The following is an 18,259-nucleotide window of genomic DNA, read 5'->3' as shown; positions in this document are numbered from 1 at the left end:
AGTAACAAACACCTAATTTGGAAAGATAACTTCATATGTGCATTTGAAGTTGGGATAAACGACATAATTCGATTCGAGGTAATGATAACCTTTTTCCTTCATTACTTTGTTGAACTTTTCAGTTTCCTCGTAAACCTTATCTTTCTCATCATCACTATCTGTTTGATAATCTTCGACAGTCACATGGTCAAGATCGTGAACTTTGAAGTTGAGGGTTGTTCAGTGTGAACTTTAACTGAATAATCATTATAGATTTCTTTACCCTTAGCCATAGAAGTGATATTAATGACAAATAACCTTGAATAATAAAAAACTTCCTCCTCAATTTCACTGATATTATCATAATAATCTTCAATATCAACAAAATTGTTTTAAGAGTTAGATGTCGAATTCTCAATTATTTTTAAAATTTTTATTTGTTTGTTTTTGGTCAAGGTCTCATTCACAATATTAATAAGATCATTTGCATTTAAACAATCATCAATCGTAACAATTCCACATGCATATGTGTCATTTGGGACCTTATCAAACTCATATATTTTCTTTTCACAGTCATAGGATGTCAAATCAATTTTCTCCCTTTCGAAAGCTAAAAAGGGTAATAACATTTTATGCTATTCTTTTCTAATGTCTGAAAAATGATGCAATGCAGTCAATTTCCCGTAAGCCGAATTACAGTATATATTTCTTTATTCAAGCAAAATACTATTATCAGTTCGAAGACTGTCTATATCACACATGACATTTGTTAAATGTAAATCTAAATGATCTATTTTAGACTGCTTGGACTCCAAACATCTTTGAGTATCTAGCAATAATTTCTTAGACCTTTCAGCATCACTACTAGCAGAAATAAGCAGATCATTAACATATGTAATAGCTTCATCAAACTCAGATAAAATCAATTTATATGCACTATTAGGAATATTAAAGGATTAGAAAAGAGAACGTTCTTGCGAAGTTATACGAGACTTATGTGTAGTGGTCGAAACAAAGCATATCCCTATAACATTCTCCTCATCCTCTTGGTGAAACCTTGCGAACATCGCTCCATGAGTCGGGTTTCACATCTCCACATCATCTGATCCTAAAGACCAGATTGATACGTCGCTTCCTCATCATCAATTCCCTTCACAACCAAAGACATTCCTTTAGTTTTCGCTCTTACTTCTTCAAGCCTCTCTACATAGTAGGATTCATCCTTGACTTTACTCTTTTTCTCATCTCTCTTCTTGAGCATGCACTCACTAGCCATGTGGTTCACACCATTGCAATAATCGCAGTTGAACCCTGAATCTCCTTTGAGCTTCTTCTTCTCTATCTTCGCTTCCTCAGTCTTCACTTCCATTTTCCCAATTCTCTTCTCATCATTCACATTCTTCCTAGAAGAATTTCCTTTCATCTCACTTGCTCTTGACTTCGAATTAAATGGATTTTTGAAGAATTTCTTCACTCGGTTGTTCGAGTAAAAATCCACTGCTTCATCTTCAGAATTAACGATCAAACCTTCATCATCCGAACCCTCATTTTCAAATGTTTCTTTCTCAACTTCTTTACTTGCCACATTCGACATCAGCGCCAGAGGACCACCCAAACTATTCCTCGTTTCCTCAACAATCTCATTTACTTCATTTTCATGCGCCTTCAACACATTGTAAAGATCACTTAGAAAAAAGTAGTCAAAACTTTGTTGATTTTTTATCATCAAGCTGACATTACGCCATTCCTTACGAAGTCCCATGATGAAAGTCAGGTTGAACTCCATTATTGACCTGATGACTCCATATTTGTTGCACTTGTAGATTATTTCATTCAGATGATCGTAATACATCTTAATTGATTCACCTTCTTTCTGCTTGAATTCTCCTAATTCAAGCAGATATTGCTTAACATAACTTATCTTAGTCTTCTCACTCCCTTGGTACTTTTCCTTCAATATGTCCCAAATTTCTTTTGATGTCTTGCAGCTATGCAAATAGTTGTAAACAACTGGAGGAAGAGCACCACGGAGTTCGCGCATACATCTTTTCTCGTTTTTCTTTTGTTTTTCAGCTTGTTGAGCAACATCTTTACTTGCAGCAACAGTTCCAACATTTTGTAACATAGTCAGAGAATGGACTTTACCAATGATGCATTTCCATAGATCTTCGTCGATTCCATTCAGATAGTCTTCCATATGATGAACCCATTGATCATAGTATTTTGGAATCAACATAAGGATTTTTGTTGATGAACCGAGAAGATGAGAATAAGAGGTCATCGTGTTCATATTAAAGTTAGCCATTGTTGTATGGACGAAATTTGTGAAAACCTGCAGAAACTGATATTTGATGAACAAAACTTCCAGAAAATAGAAGCAAATCACTCGATTAAACAAACTGAAAGCAGAATCGAATCAATACAGACGATCTATATTGATTTTCGAAATCAAAAGTGCGGAATATTCTGAATCTTGAACTAGACTCAAAAACTTTTAAAAACTTGTGAAAATCATATCGCAACTGTATGAATCCTGCTTTGATACCAAATGTAGTTGTTATTAATCGAGTATATGAAATGAATCAGAGTATATATTGAAATATGGACACATAATGTAAATATGATCTGGTTGGCTCGATTACGCTTTTGAAAGATACAGAGAAAAATAAAGAACAAGTCGAAGACTCCAAAAGATCACTCTAACTCACCTATCCCATATTTATAAGGATGACAAAAGCATACAAAAAATACATAAGGGTCTAAACAATACAGCTTCGACACTAACTATGCCCTTATGCAAAAACAACAAAATAGTCTTCGACACAAAGACATGACCAGGAATGCTTCGACACCTCACAATCAATTTCGACCCTTACAGTTCAAGGAGAGGTTCCTTATCGATTTGGTTCCGATCCCTTTGCGTGGTTTGAAGGTGATCAACAGAATGGATTGGTTGGGGCCCAATGGGGCTATGATAGATTGTGAGCGTCAGTTGGTGAGAGTTCGAACCCCAAGCGGGGGAGAACTGGTTATTCATGGAGAAAGAGTCTCGCATGGACCAACTCTCTGTTCAGCTGCGAGGGCTAGGAGACTCCTTCAGCAGGGTTGTTATGGGTTTTTAGCTTACGTTTTAGATACGAGGGTGGAAGCCACGCCAGATATGAGCAGGGTACCGATTGTGTGAGATTTTCTTGATGTATTTCCAGAGGAGTTGCCTAGGGTGCCTCCCGAGAGACAAGTGTAGTTTCGTATTGATTTAGTACCTGGTGTAGCTCCTATAACCAAGGCGTCGTATCGTCTAGCTCCGCCTGAGATGCAGGAGTTGTCTACGCAGCTTCAGGAGCTGCTAGATCGGGGATTCATTCGTCCGAGCGGTTCCTCGTGGGGAGCACTGATCTTGTTCGTGAAAAAGAAGGATGGGTCACACAGGATGTGTATTGATTATCGGGAGCTGAACCAGCTAACGGTGAAGAACCGTTATCCGCTCTCAAGGATTGATGATTTGTTCGATCAGCTTCTGTGTGCATCTTGGTTTTCCAAGATTGACCTTCGATCAAGGTATCATCAGATGAGGATCATGGATGAAGACATACCGAAGACGGCATTCAAAACTCGTTATAGTCATTACGAGTTTGTGGTGATGCCATTTGGGCTCACTAATGCTCTAGCAGTGTTCATGGATCTTATGAACCGGGTTTGCAGACCGATGTTGGATCGGTATGTGATTGTTTTCATTGATGATATTTTGGTATATTCAAAGACCAAAGAGCAACACGAGCAACATTTGAGGGAGGTGTTGGAGACCTTGAGGAGGGAGAGGCTCACGACATCTTACATGGGATAATCATTAATAAGGTGTTCTCATACGTGGCTCGTCCCTCACATATATCAGTAACCTAATTAACAAATCGGTCAAATAATATTGGTACATTAGTTTTCTCCAAACATAAAATGTTTTTGACTTCAGTTTTATCTATATCCATAGCAGACAATGAGATTCTTTGTTTTAGAAATGCAAATTTGAGTTAGGAGGAACCAATCACAAAGAATCTTGTTGTCTGCTATGGAGATGGATGAAACTTTTTGCTAGGTTGTTCTTTTGCCTTGGTAGTGCAAATTCTTAATTCTTTTGTCTTCGAAGTGCACATTTGAGTTGGGAGGAAGCAAACACAAAGAATTTCATTGTCTGCTATGAAGATAGATAAAACCAAAGTCAAAGACATCTTCTGCTTGGCGAAAACTAAGGCATCAATATTATTTAACCGATTCGTGAATTATGTTACTGATATACGTGAGAGGTGAACCATGTATGAGAAACCTCATTATTGATTATCCCAAGTAGGATGTCTTGAGCGAAATCTACAAAAAAAAAATTGTTCATAAGGAGTAAATGTTATTAAGAACTAAACGTGTGCAAAATATACATTATATTACCCTATTAACTTATTTTTCCGACTAAACCTGAAATAGTCAGTTATAAAAACCAAATGTGAAAAAAAATCAGTAACTAATATAATCAAAATAGAAAATACATTATCTAGTCATTATTATCCTAGATAATATAATCAAATTTATTAAAATCAATAAAAAAAAAATTAAAATAGGTATACGTGGGTGAGTTGGTCCTGCGCGTGTGTGTTGTTTTGGCCTGTATTTTGCTACTAATCCGCCCCTAATTTTCTACACGCACGGAATCCCGTGGGAGGATTCTGACGTCTTCCCCTCCACAGCACCATCGATCGAAAATTACTCAGGTACCTATCGCCTGTCAAACTCCTTCCTTATTGCTTTTTTCCGCCATGTTCATCCATCAATTTTGCATTTTCAATTTAATCCCATTTGATGAGCTCAACCATGGGATGAATTTAGGTTCATAAGTTTTGAAACCCCACCCTTGATTGGTCACTACGCTTGTTTGAACTAATTCAAAGTCTTACTCGTTTTTGTTGTTCTGGGAATTGAAGTAACGAAGATGCGATGTAGGTCATATCTAGTCCAAGTGATAGAATAGAGGGAGACCGTTGAAACTAGTATACAAATTTGTATTTCATCAATCCTATTTGATGAGTTAAGCTATTAGAGCAACTTTTTAAGATGAATTTAGGTGCATCAACCTTCAAAACCCCTATTATTTACACTGCTTACTTGAATGAATTTGATGCAATTCAATGTAGGTCCGATGTAGTTGAAGTGATAAAATATATGGAGAAATAATGGTATGAATTAATAGAATTTAGGTTATATCAGTCCTTATATAGAAACTCATAGTTGTATTCCTTTATAAGCTATAGATTGCACTATAAGAATAACAAATGGTAACCCCTTTCTTGATGCCAAAAACCGATTAATGCTATCAAAACATGGTTTACAGGCTCCTGCATGGTTCCAGCAATTCTAATGCCATCACCTGGCTATCCCAATAAGATTTGTACAAGTGTATATTCAAGATCAAAGGTGTCATCTACTCTCTTAAAAGCTTCATCCTCATTTCAGAAGACATTGTATGCTCGGTTTTGGATCTTCCATTTGACACAACCTTTTCTTAACAAGGACTCCATGTGAGTAAAATCTTCCTTTTGTTCCATTAACATCAGTTGCAGTCCAATGCATGTCAAACACTGTACAATACACCTTGTTATGTCATGTCCTACATTAACGAACGAGACTTAAATTATGTAATGTGGTCCAAACTTACGGTTTTAGGAAGCTTGACACTGCCTTAATTGTTAGTTTTTTATGCATAGGAGGAAAGTGTCACGTATAAGAAGCAGTGCAGACGGAAGCGGCTTAAACCCTTCAGCCCCAAATAACAACAGCAGAGGGACAAGGCTTATCAGGGCTTTACAAACTTTTCAAATCAGATTAAGTGAAAGAATTAAAGACTTGAGAAAAGATCTTCCAATGAAACTTTTGTTTTTCTTGACGGGTTTTTATTGTTCGACGGCTTTCGCGACAGTTATAGGACAAACGGGTGATTGGGATATTCTTTCGGCTGCTTTGGCTGTGGTGGTTGTTGAGGGGATTGGGGCCCTCATGTATACGGGGTCTTTTCCTTTGTTTGATAAGGTGAGGAAGTTGGTTACCATGTTTAATTATTGGAAGGTTGGTCTTTCTATGGGCCTTTTTTTGGATTCTTTTAAGTATTAGAGGTGTCTGGTTGCTCAAGGAATCTTTTTTTAGTGAAAAATAGGGGTGACATAAGAGATCACTTGGGCATTTAGTGCCCTTCGTTCAGTAAAAAGTTGTCAGTTGGTCAATACGAGAGAGGTAAATCACAGCGTCCCAGATACAGATACAAGGAAAAGTTACTAACAAAATACCAGTTTGGATTTGAAAGAATGATGGCAGATTGAATTGGTGCCAACATGAGATACAGGATAATGTAGCACCATTTTACGTTGAATTTTAATTCCACAGCGATCAACCTTTTGGTCCCATGTAATGTATAGAGGAAATTAATTTTTGGTAGTTGTTGCTTTAGGACATAAACCTTATTTTTATTTGAAATGATGACTAGATAATGAGGTTTATTTTGTACATGTATAAAAGGGCAGATAACGTACATGTTTTTATGTATTGAAGATTCAATTCAACGTAGAGAGTAATGAAACAAACTCAATTTTTATACTACATGGAAATACAAAACTCAACTAAAGCTAAAATAAAAAAATCATTGTTTTTGTTATTTTTTAGAAAATAATGTGTTAATCTAATTAAAACCACGAAAATTTTGAAGAAAAAAATGACATTACAATTGCATAAATAGAAAAAGAAGACATCAAAGCAAACTTAAAAACCAATCAACTGGACTCATATAAAACAAGTCTATTCTACTGCATTTCAGCAATGACAACAAAATTGGTGTGATTACAAGAAGCTTGAATGAAGCTCAAGTATCATATCATAGTAAACACTCGATGAAAGCAAAATCACAACCTCCAACCCTTCATGAACCACCGAAAACCTACAAGGAGCAATACAAATGAGGGTTTAACCAAATAATATTCACATTTAAATTTGAATAAGTAAATAAATAAATAAATCCTTACCCCAGCCAAAACATCTTTCGAGAGTCCAGCCTTTCTCTTTTCTGCATTGTCTCTGACTGGTTTTGTTTGAGGGAATTGACGAGTCACTTTTGCTGCCTGCGGCTCCTCAGAAGTCGATCCAGCCGCTTGCTGGATCTTATGTCTCTGCTCACAAGGGTAAAATGGTCATTTCACCATCCAAGAAATAAGTTGTAGTAGTAGTAGGAACATATCATACCTTCTTCAATCGTTCATCTATGGAACTTAAAGCACGAGACTGATCAACTTTTGCAAGATAAAAGTCCCTCTCTTTTTTAGCAGCTGATAGTTCCAATTCCAGTTTTTGCTCCCTTGTAGCATTCTTGTATGCTGTGTATATTAATTTACAAGCAATCAACTCAACAACACAAACACACACATGCGAGAAACAGCAACTTACTTTCATCTTTTTCTTTCTATTATAGCATTCAATTTTCATGTTTTTCTTATTAAAGGAGAGTATAATGCTATAATAAACAAATCAGTGGAAGACAAAAGAAAAGTATGTTTTACTATTTCTTGCATTCAACCCCAATAAAAAGGTTAAATGAGATGGTATACCTATCTCTTCTGTGAGATGATCCCATTTGAATTTACTCAAATATTTAATGTTCCAAAGGTCATAATAGAATGACGACTTCTTCCTCCCACCTAATCTTGCAAGGAAAAAGGAAAAGGAATCCATAATTAAATAGTAATTAGCAATTACTCAATCATAATTAAAACTAAATAGAAATTTATGATTACCTATTTGTTCACCATTCAACATTGAAGCAGTTCTTTTGGCAACAACTTTGTTGGTAAATTCTACCCATCTGCATGCATACATGTGTAAGTATATTCTAAAGAAGCCATGAATCAAGAGAAACACAATCCAAATCCAAAGTTAAGAGTTAAAAAGAAGGCATTAAAGACTAAATAAAAGTAGGATATTGTACAAATTACATACCCTTCTGTGAATCCTTGGCCACGATAGCCACCAGCTTTTTTACGATGCACATGAGCTGAAGGATCTGTAGATATTTTTATAGTTACTTGAAGAATCAAATTCATCAAGTAAAATAAAAAAAGTAAAAGTAACCTTCGGGTGTGAGATAAATTCTTTCAAGCTCTCCAAATTGGGATAGAATTTGACGAAGCTTTATAGGATCCATACGTGGTGGAATTCGACTCAAATAGCATACCCCTCGTTTATCAGCCTTAGCAGCTTCCTTCAATAAACGTCTTTTTCTTTTCACTTTTCTTTCTGCCTTCAATTTTTCTACCTCTTTATCAGTATGTTCCTTTTTGGAATCCTCTCCTTTGACTAGTTCTTCCTCAGACATTCTTCTGAAAGTTGTTTAATATGATTAGCTTTACTGCATATGTTTTTCCTGGGTTTGGTGGTTTAGCAATATACTTATATATTCAAATAACAACGCACACCAAGTGTTTGTTAATACGCCAATGATAATATAGAATTTTAGCTAGACAATAAAGCGCTCCAAAACTCCGTCTATTCGTAAATAAACCATAATTAACATCTTAGGAAGTCGATGTTGCTAATCAGTACTCAAAACGGCAAAACCCTAAAGCCAAACTGCTTAAGGAACACAGGTTTGTCATACCCACCCAAGAACCTAATTTTACAACATAAAGATACGACGAATTCAATAATCGCTTTGGTTTAAACCCAGTTTAGTCCTTTAGGTTTCAGCATAAAGGAGAGAAATATCGACTTTATTTTAGGAATCACTGAAAAATCAAAATCCCTAATTTACTTACCGCCTATGTGCTGCTGGTTGGAAAAATCCGAGCAGTCCGGTGACTCTGATAAACGGCTGAGGCTCTAGCTGTAGGCGTGTAATGGGGGTTCTGAGGAGAGCCTGCGAAGGGGAAGTGGAGGTTTATAATTTTTTTTTTTTTTTTTGTAAATTCAGTAAGGGTTTGAAAATTTTGACACAAAGCAGTAAAAGGAAAATATTCTTTATTCTGTATTTTTTATTTCGAAAAAAATGAAAAGTAAATTTTAAGTTTTTTATTCTGGAGTTAGGAGGAAAAAAAAAAAAAAAAAAAAAAAAACTTAAAATTTTTCTTCCACTCATTTTCTTCTCAAATCCGGCCAATTTGGGAGGAAATTTTAGAAGGAAAAAATGGCTCCAAAATCTTTTTTCTCTCGTCACTTTCCTTCCATTAATGAAACTCGGGAACACGATTTTCCTTCGACACCCCTCACTTTCCTTCCGTATCCTTTCATTTTTCTCCTTAAGTAGAACTCGGAAACAAGACGTAAAAGAGAAAGGGAAAATAACTTAACAGGGTAATCATTTTTATCGCTTTGTTCACATTTAGGTAACTTCTTTATTTTTGTACACATTTGACGATTTAACTTGTTATATGTGTTCACATATTGCCATTGTCACCGTCTATAGCAGGTGATAATGGTAATATGTGAACAAATTAACAAGTTAAATGATTAAATGTGTACTAAAAAAAAGAAATTTGTCTAAATGTGTACTAAAAAAAAGAAATTTGTCTAAATGTGAACAAAACGAAAAACTAATTACCATGATAATTTATTTTCCCCACTTTTAATAATGATTTTATTTTTCATATTTGTTTGTATTATTTTTTTCAAACGTTATTTTTAAAATATCCATAATTTCCTAAATATTAATTAAATAGTGATCCGTTTTAAACTTTACTTTTCAATTAATAAATAAATTTTTTTTGTGAAATATTTTATATAGCCTTTTATAATTTTTTTTCTTTTGTTTTATTAGCATATACAATATTTTTAAGTAAATAAGAACGTACAGTAAAATTAAATAAATTAAATATGTAACAATAAGTATGGAGGGGTCTTTTAAAAAAATAAAAAGAAAATAATACTTAGCAAATAAAAAACAAAAAAATCTATATAATGTAAATGTTTTAAAATTATTCCAATTTTGTAATACTTTTTAATTAGAAGTTTATAAACTCTTAATTTTTTTAATACAACGTTTTAATCTAGTATTTAACGGAAATATTTTCAAATGTTATAAATAATATTAAATTGTCATACAAAATTTGTGAAACACTTAAAAAATGTTGTAAAAGAAAGTTTAGAAATAAATGTATGAAAGTTATAAAAGAAATTTATGAAAATGTATTAAAAAAAAGTTAAAAGCTTTTAAGAAAAAATTAAAACATTTATAAAACATTTGGTTTAAAAACACTTGTATTAAAATTATATTAAAGTATAAAAAAAGTTTTTAAAAAATTATAATTAAAGTTTAAAACATTGTATTAGAAAACCCTAAAAAATATCATAAAAATGTTGTAAGAAATTATAAAAATTCTTAATAAATTTGTAAAAAAAATGTTCATATTTATGCAACTTTTTTTTACATATTTGACCATGGAACTTGTTAAATGCGTTCATATACTACATTGTCACCTGCTATAAAAAAATGGTCAAATGTATATAAAAAAAATAAAGTTACCTAAACGTGAACGAAACGAAAAGATAATCACTTTCGCAAGTCATTTTCCCAAAGAGAAAAACTTTCAAATTATATGAGTTTGTGTCACACCCCCAAACCGGAACAGCGGAAACGTTCGGGGGCGGAGAACGTCATGTTTAGTATCACAACACATGTATCATAGTAATCATAGTAACAAACAACCATTGTATTTAATAATAAAGTGTTCACAAGTAGTGGTTCACAAAAGATTGAATCCAAAAGTAAATAACAAAATAAGACATGAAGTTACTATACTTCATCTTCCGAATCCCAGTGCGCGTACCTGTCTGCTAGTTTCCTGAGAATACAATTTATTTTGAAATAGTAGATCAACATTTAAGCAGGTGAGTTTATAAGTACTTTAGTGATGTAAAGTAAGTTGAAAGTTCTTTTAGAAAGTTTGCATGTTCCTCCAGAAGATCCCATATCTTCTGATAAAATGAAAGTTAAGTAAAAATGGTTCTACAATCTTTTCTATGAGTACTAAATGGATACATGTTATATAAAACCCAGAGTAAACAATTAATCAGTTGTGTGAATCTGCCCTAAGCCCACAACCAAACAAGGAACAGGGAATGAGGCGGAAGTCACACATCCCATTGTTTGTTAGATCTTCGTTGTATATAATCCTGGTGTATTCATTTGGTACTCACGGAGTTAACTGTAATAGTTCCTTTATATTTGAAGAAAACATTCTTTAAGAATAACTCTTATATCCTTTAGTAAAATGGTAACCTCAATGGTTCCTTCTATGATCACTTTGTTTATAGTAGTTATATATAATCTAATATCGAACGGATAGTTAAGTGTGTGAATCTGCCCTAAGTCCACAACCAAACAAGGAACAGGAAGTAAGGCGGAAATCACACATCCAACTACCTATCGGATATTAATGATATATAACCCTTATGTATAAACTATGGTATTATAGAACTAACCACTTAAGGTCCTTTAAGTTATACTGGTTTATTGAAATGGATTAAACCCTTTACTGATAAGTTTCTAGTTTAGTTTACTCAATGTTCTATTGTTTGGACGACTATTAGAAGTAATGAAATAATGTACTCTTAACGCCTCAGTCGATACTGTTATGAGTTTTGTATATATTTACGTGTTTTATTTATTATTATCCGGTACTTTGCAGATGTACCCTTTATAAATAATTATGTTTTGATATATTGTTACCACCTCGTGTTTGCTAACCCTGGCACGTTGTAATCGTACCTTTGCTAGTGCAAACCCGGTAAGATATGTTATTATGTTTTATCACCCTGTGCTTGCTAACCCTGGTACGTTGTAATCATACCTTTGTTAGTGCAAACCCGGTAAGATATGTTATTATGTTTTATCACCTCGTGCTTACTAACCTTGGTATGTTGTAATCGTACATTTGTTAGTGCAAACCCGGTAAGATATGTTATTATGTTTTATCACCTCGTGCTTGATAACCATGGTACGTTGTAATCGTACCTTTGTTAGTGCAAACCCGGTAAGATATGTTATTATGTTTTATCACCTCGTGCTTGCTAACCCTGGTACGTTGTAATCGTACCTTTGTTAGTGCAAACCCGGTAAGATATATCAACACCTAAATTTGTTACAAACAATGAGTTAAGGATACGATGTCTTCCTAGAATACTAGGAATACCGTATAAGTGTGTAATTCATGATTTTTTTTTCTTATGTTATTGTTATAGTATGTTCCTCCCCGACTAGTTATAGTATGATCCTCCCTGTACTAGTTATAGTGTGCTCTTCTCTGTACTAGTTATAGTGTGAAATGAACCCCTAAACTATACCTATTATAGTTTACTAGCATGTTTACTTGTACCGTTACTCATTTAAAGAAAAGACTCATTTATCTACCGAGTTATGATTGTATTTCAAAAAACAGAGTTTTATAAACGACAAGGTAACATAGCTTTAAAAGAGTTTTTGGAATGATTTGATAACGTGTAAAAGCATAAGAAATCTTTTAACGTGACGGTTATCACAATAACATTTACACAATTAACATTCTGTTCAACTTGTATTCCCCCCCCCCCCCTATAAAAGCATTTAAAACAGTTAAAAGATTGATTATAGGGGTATGAACTCACCTTATGTGGGTGATTCAACCGCAAATTCGTGTAAGGATGAGAAGTTCCACGAATGTATTCTCGATACACAAATGAGTCCTAAATGACATATAATGACATATAGGCATGCAATTAGTGTTTAAAAACAACTAACATGCAAGGAAACACCCATAGGGACTAGGAAACACTTGGACTAAGTGTTAGAATCACATGTGATTGATCAAAGGGGGTTTTAAGGCCACAATATAGAGTGTACGGCCAGGGGTGTACGACCATGGAGTGTACGATCGTACACTCATGGTAAAACATGCATAAGAGTGTGTTTGAAACATGGGGATGCTAGTGGGTCTATTGCTCAACAAGAATATGAACTAAGTTCTCATTTTGGGGGACCTTTTTTAGTGTTTTGAGGTGTGTACGGCCATGCAAGGGTGTACGGCCGTACACTCCTTTTGTTCTTGTAAAATGGTCATTTCTAGGGCGTTAAACAAGAGTTCCTAACGCATACTAAGCATAGGGAAAGGATACTTACAATTTGGAAGCTTGAAGAGGGTTCACGGCCACCAAGAACTAGTAAAGCAATGAAGCAAGTAATCAAGGTAGGAAACACTTACATCTTTGAATATCTAGGTGATAAACTTGATGATAATTGAGAGAGAAATCCGAAATCTAGGCTTGGAAGTGTAAAAAGTGTTGGAAAATGGCTAAGTATCACTTATATAAGGGGGAGTGTACGACCACGAGGGGGTGTACGACCGTACACCCATGTGTACGGTCGTACACTCCTCTTGAAGAGGTGTTTGGCCCGAAATGCAATACTATGACTTAGGGTAACTAATCCCTAAACCCAAACATTGATTGTACTAGGCTTAGAACACTCGAACAAACCCCAAACAACGCTGAAAGGTAGCAGAAACGAGTCTGACTTTGATTGAATTGAATGTTGTACAAGATAGAAATTTTGGGTTGTCACAGTTTGTCATGTAGCAATTTGTTGAAACACGTTCTAGTCACTATAAAGAAGTTTATTTGGACGATTTCTTTTCGTGAATTTGTGTGGTAACCCTAAGTCCGTAAATTCATTTCACATCACTCACTTTGAATTCTCGTGTGATCAATTTTTTTTTTCAATTTAACATTTACATCTTTAGTACTTTATTAAAAAAAATACGATTTCAATTTATATACTTCTTAATTTTAAAATATTATTTTTAAATTATGTTTCGCGTACTAGTTAAAAAGCTAGCCGATAAAAAATAACGTTTGTTAAAACTAACTGAAAATCAAGCAAAAAATATAAAATAACATAAAAGGACTTAAATAATGTGTTTCTATAATTAATTAAGGGGCATATCTGAAAAAATTCTAAAAAACTAGTTTAAGTAGCATTTTAAAAAACTAACTTATAAGTTAACTAATATATTTATATTTTAATTTGTCAAACATAACAACTTAAAAAACTCGAAAGTTAAACTAATTTATCAATTAGACGTGGCACGTCAATCATATATATATATATATATATATATATATATATATATATATATATATATATATATATATATATATATATATATATATATATATATCCGTGCACGAAAAAAAATTCATGGAGTTTTATGTGACAAGCAAATGTATTTCTGACTATCTATTTTTGGGTGTCAAAAACATTTAGAAAAAAATAATAACAGAAAATATATTTATTTATTATTTTCAAAACTTTTTATTTCAAAAAACTTAAAAGAAAAGAGTTCAAAAATAAACAAAAATTACCATGAGTGATGTTAGAATATGTAAAATATAAATAAGTGATGTTAGAATATTTACTCTAATAAATGAAGGGTTTTTTTATCACATATCTTCATCTCCTTCATTTGGACATATAACATTTTCTAGAATTTTTAAAATTTCTATTTTTCACTTGTCATTTTATTGTATTTTTCATTTTATTAAATTAAAATTCCACATTTAATATGTAAGGTAATATATATGTAAGGTATTTATTAGAAATGATTTATATATGTAATGTATTTAATACATTAAAGTCTCATTAATTTTAATAATACAAAAAATTTCTCATTTTTTGTATAAATTCAAACTTTTCAAATTGTTAAAATTTCATATTTAATTTTTTTTTTAAATAAACTCATGTAATACATGAGTTTCACACCTAGTGTAAAATATAAAAATATGAGTTTTGAACATTCAATCATTGGTTACAGTTAATCGAATTTAAAACAAGATTTAATTCATTTTATTATAGAATTATGTTGTTTATTATAGAATTATTGTTTACTCGACTTGTATAGTCTTATGATATTGATTTTCAATTATTTTATATCTATTCATTTATTATTTTTTTTATAATGACTTTGTTATCTATTTTTAGAGATATAATACAAATATCTATTGATCAAAGATATAATATAAATTATGATACATTTTTACAAGGTAAAAAGATACATGTGCAATATGCAACCTTAATCAACGGTAAAATGTAGTCATAGAGTGTGTATAATGCACCTACAAGGATGTGATGCGGCTGAAGGAAATATAGATAGGAATAACTTAGAATTTTCGTTCATGAGGCTTAGGATAAAGAGATAAGGCAGCTTGATTATTATATTAATTAATTCGGGCATTATCCCTAAAACCTTAGATTTGGCCTCAAGTTTCCTTCAACTACATCCTATGTGCTCATACAAACCCTAATGCTTGGATCTAGGTTTCTTTATTGTACATGCAATTTATCCAAGACTATAAACCCTAGATCTCGAATATGATAATCAATATAACATATAATTAGGGTTTAGATCATACCTTGATTGTTATGTAGCAATAACAATCTCAAATCCTTCTTGTATTGACTTCAGAAAGCTTAGAGTCACAAATGTCACTCCTTTAATGGTTCACAAACACCAAGAGCAAGAGGATGAAGAGGAGAAGAGAAGGAGGCTGCCCAAAATGTGTGGAAACCCTAGAGAACAAGTTCACCACGTTTTTGGGGCATAAGGGTTCTATATATATACTAAGGCTATTAGGGTTATCTAACAAGGAAACCTAAATTTGGATGCTTAAGCCCTAAGCAACCCATGGACTCCTTTCCTTAAAGGCCTTGGACGATTTCCAATGGGTTTCCCCATAGAATTCATCCAACCTTATAATATAAGGCAATCCATGGCCCAATTGCAATTATCTTATAATTACAATTCTAGTCCCTTAAGTTTAATTAATCTCTTTTAGTCACAAACTTAATTCTTATGAATTCTTGACTAATATTAATTAAACAATATGATTTCTCCTTTAATATATTATTCTCATAATATATTAATAAATCATATTTAATCCTTTCTCTCCATAATTCATCCTATCAAGTTGCTTTGGTGAAGGCAACCCAAAAGGACCATGCACCATCGGGTCAAGTACATACCAAAATAGTTATGGACTTAGACACTAATCCAACAGTCTCCCACTTGGATAAGTCTAATAACTATTCTGCGTATGACTTCAGATCCTGATCTGCAATCGTAGCTTTCCAAAGCCGCTGTCAACTCTGATCCTATCAGATATGCGTGTCCTTTAGATAAGGGATCATATATTCCTCCATTCTAGATATCGTATGAGACATGATTCCTAATCATTCTCTCTGTACTATTTCTCGACTTCCGATTTATGACGACTGACTAATTGAACAAATCAAATTAGCCCTAGCCCGGCCGAGCATTTACGTTTGTCATCACTAAATCATCGAAGGGCCCAAAGATATCGCTTTTATCCTACTTTGGATAAGAGGAACGGATAAACTTTGATTCAATGCTCGCTTGCACTCACTCACCGAATCACACACAACAATATGTTTTATGACACCAAGTTACTGGTGCGTTTACATATTATCAATGTGCAACCGATTTGCAAGATACAACTCACACATCTTGGTTTTAAGAATATAAGATGTTATCGTCTCACCAATCACTTGTGGTACAATTCATGGAGTGATCCAAGTGAGCGTGGGTTTAATCCAATGCTCAAATCATATTCATAAGCACTCATGAACGTTGCAGCAAACATTTGCTTATGTCTAATACTCTTTAGACAATCCACACACCAATTCACGACAATCTTAATTCATACCTACTTCCAACATATAAACGACTGTGGCCCGTTCGAATAATTTGACTGTTCTAAACCAATTAAATTATTCAGGAAGTCAAAACATGCAAAGTGAAACACAAGAATAATACTAATCTCATATGGCCTCAAACCTTTGAGTATAAATAAAACACCTTTTATTTATCACCATATCAATTACTCATTATTTGTTGTTTCGGGTAATCAACTTTTTACTTGAATTATTACAACACTTGTCCTATGCTCTTAGCATGCACACAATGTTTACCTATGGTTCTTACTTTGTGAAATAGATCAAATGAACACATTTCCAATCATACTCATTTCACAACTCCCAATCCTTTTCACAAGTGAAAGAATATCAAATTCTTGTCACTTACGGAATATGCTAGATTCTAACATTTTATGCAATGATCCTCTTGTAATGTCACTGCACTAAAGTCACAATGACTATTGCCAATGAAATTACAAAGTCCTCTATCGGAGATTGTTACAAGAAAATTCCTTAGATATGATGTCTCTCACTCAAAGTACATTCCTTTGAACATCCTTTTGCATAAAAGTTTCTAATCTAGACATAGATTTTCAATATTCAATTCCCAATATAGAAAACTTTCCATACTTACCATATGACAACTCATTCTCAATAGAATCTTATCTATTCATAATAATGTCGATATGGTCCATCCAATACTATACTTCCAACTACTCACAAGCGACCAATCATAAGCGAACTTTGGATTGTCCTTTGATAGTTGTTTAATTATCTTAGTCAAAACCGATTCTTGTCCTTTTTCCCTCTAAATGCGCTAGACATTTGGAAAATTTTAGAATGGTCAAATATTATAGCATTTGCAATTGATCCTATACCTGAAGCGTATGAGACACGATGCATAATGTCTTACATAAAGATTTGATACTTTATCAATCTTTTGCAGTAATATTCTATGTGCTACGTTCTCAAAATTCGAACTATGAAGAGGAATGTCGTAATCATAATCGAAATTTGAGAACACACTATCTTTCCTTGACTAAATTATTAACATTCCACAACCTAAGCCTTTAGATTTTAAATGAAGCATAATATTCTCTCCCTTAATTATAGCAAAACAACTATTCAACCTTTACAACTTTGCAAAGTATGAATTTTGTTTTTCTATAATTAATATTGCTAACTTGCAATACTTTCCATAATAATCATGTAATCATAACATTTATGCTCCCACTATCAAGATAATTATTATAAACATAACACTTATGCTCCCACTAGCTTTGACATGTATTCAGAAACCAGCTTAACTTCCAGAAAAACAATACTTATTGAATTTCTTAAGTTCATGTTTGTAATACATAATGCTTTGATAATCCTTTATCTAAGCTTATACACCTTTCCCTTAGATAGCTCATATGTGTGTCTAAACAATTCAGACTAATTTCCAAATCTCACAATTCGAATCATGGAAAGGGATACCGTAACCATAATCGAATTCGAGAATCCAATTTTCACAGTCACTATCTT

General features: G+C 33.2%; 3 protein-coding genes across 4 annotated transcripts; 1 reads left to right on the top strand and 2 right to left on the bottom strand.

Annotated features, from left to right (window-relative positions):
- Window positions 1-1,087: 1,087 nt before the first annotated feature.
- LOC111876937 (uncharacterized) lies at window positions 1,088-2,284 on the bottom strand. The gene has a single exon (XM_023873491.1). It carries the CDS (start codon window positions 2,282-2,284, stop codon window positions 1,088-1,090), a length of 1,197 nt encoding a protein of 398 aa, XP_023729259.1.
- A 2,305-nt stretch (window positions 2,285-4,589) lies between these two features.
- On the top strand, window positions 4,590-6,543 carry LOC111876925 (ycf20-like protein). Its single transcript, XM_023873479.3, has 3 exons — window positions 4,590-4,733; window positions 5,351-5,537; window positions 5,724-6,543. The coding sequence occupies exons 2-3, from the start codon at window positions 5,359-5,361 to the stop codon at window positions 6,124-6,126; spliced, it is 582 nt and encodes a 193-aa protein (XP_023729247.1). The 5' UTR covers window positions 4,590-4,733; window positions 5,351-5,358; the 3' UTR covers window positions 6,127-6,543.
- A 225-nt stretch (window positions 6,544-6,768) lies between these two features.
- On the bottom strand, window positions 6,769-8,950 carry LOC111876924 (pre-rRNA-processing protein ESF2). 2 transcript variants are annotated; one of them, XM_023873478.2, is made up of 8 exons: window positions 8,811-8,950; window positions 8,128-8,372; window positions 7,996-8,059; window positions 7,794-7,861; window positions 7,608-7,697; window positions 7,246-7,376; window positions 7,029-7,172; window positions 6,769-6,943 (listed from the first exon to the last, which is right to left on the bottom strand). In XM_023873478.2, the coding sequence occupies exons 2-8, from the start codon at window positions 8,369-8,371 to the stop codon at window positions 6,926-6,928; spliced, it is 759 nt and encodes a 252-aa protein (XP_023729246.1). In that variant the 5' UTR covers window position 8,372; window positions 8,811-8,950; the 3' UTR covers window positions 6,769-6,925. The 2 variants fall into 2 exon arrangements, with proteins under 2 accessions (XP_023729246.1, XP_023729244.1); XM_023873476.3 differs by having other exon boundaries at window positions 8,128-8,375; window positions 8,811-8,948.
- Between the last annotated feature and the right edge of the window lie 9,309 nt (window positions 8,951-18,259).

This window comes from Lactuca sativa, chromosome 7 (genome assembly GCF_002870075.4).
Source record: "Lactuca sativa cultivar Salinas chromosome 7, Lsat_Salinas_v11, whole genome shotgun sequence".
Lineage (NCBI taxonomy): Eukaryota > Viridiplantae > Streptophyta > Magnoliopsida > Asterales > Asteraceae > Lactuca > Lactuca sativa.
The sequence above is the reverse complement of the archived record's forward strand: the minus strand, read 5'-3'. Positions and strand labels throughout refer to the sequence as shown.

What these genes read in the sequence shown, in the direction of transcription:
- LOC111876925 (XM_023873479.3), top strand. Translation starts at nt 5,359, where the DNA reads ATGGTTCCAGCAATTCTAATGCCATCACCTGGCTATCCCAATAAGATT. An exon ending in TTTCTTAACAAGGACTCCAT is followed by an intron (nt 5,538 to 5,723) that starts GTGAGTAAAATC and finishes TTTTATGCATAG; the next exon opens with GAGGAAAGTGTCACGTATAA.
- LOC111876924 (XM_023873478.2), bottom strand. Translation starts at nt 8,371, where the DNA reads ATGTCTGAGGAAGAACTAGTCAAAGGAGAGGATTCCAAAAAGGAACAT. An exon ending in GGCCAAGGATTCACAGAAGG is followed by an intron (nt 7,862 to 7,995) that starts GTATGTAATTTG and finishes GTATGCATGCAG; the next exon opens with ATGGGTAGAATTTACCAACA. An exon ending in GTTGAATGGTGAACAAATAG is followed by an intron (nt 7,698 to 7,793) that starts GTAATCATAAAT and finishes TTGCAAGATTAG; the next exon opens with GTGGGAGGAAGAAGTCGTCA.
- LOC111876937 (XM_023873491.1), bottom strand. Translation starts at nt 2,284, where the DNA reads ATGGCTAACTTTAATATGAACACGATGACCTCTTATTCTCATCTTCTC.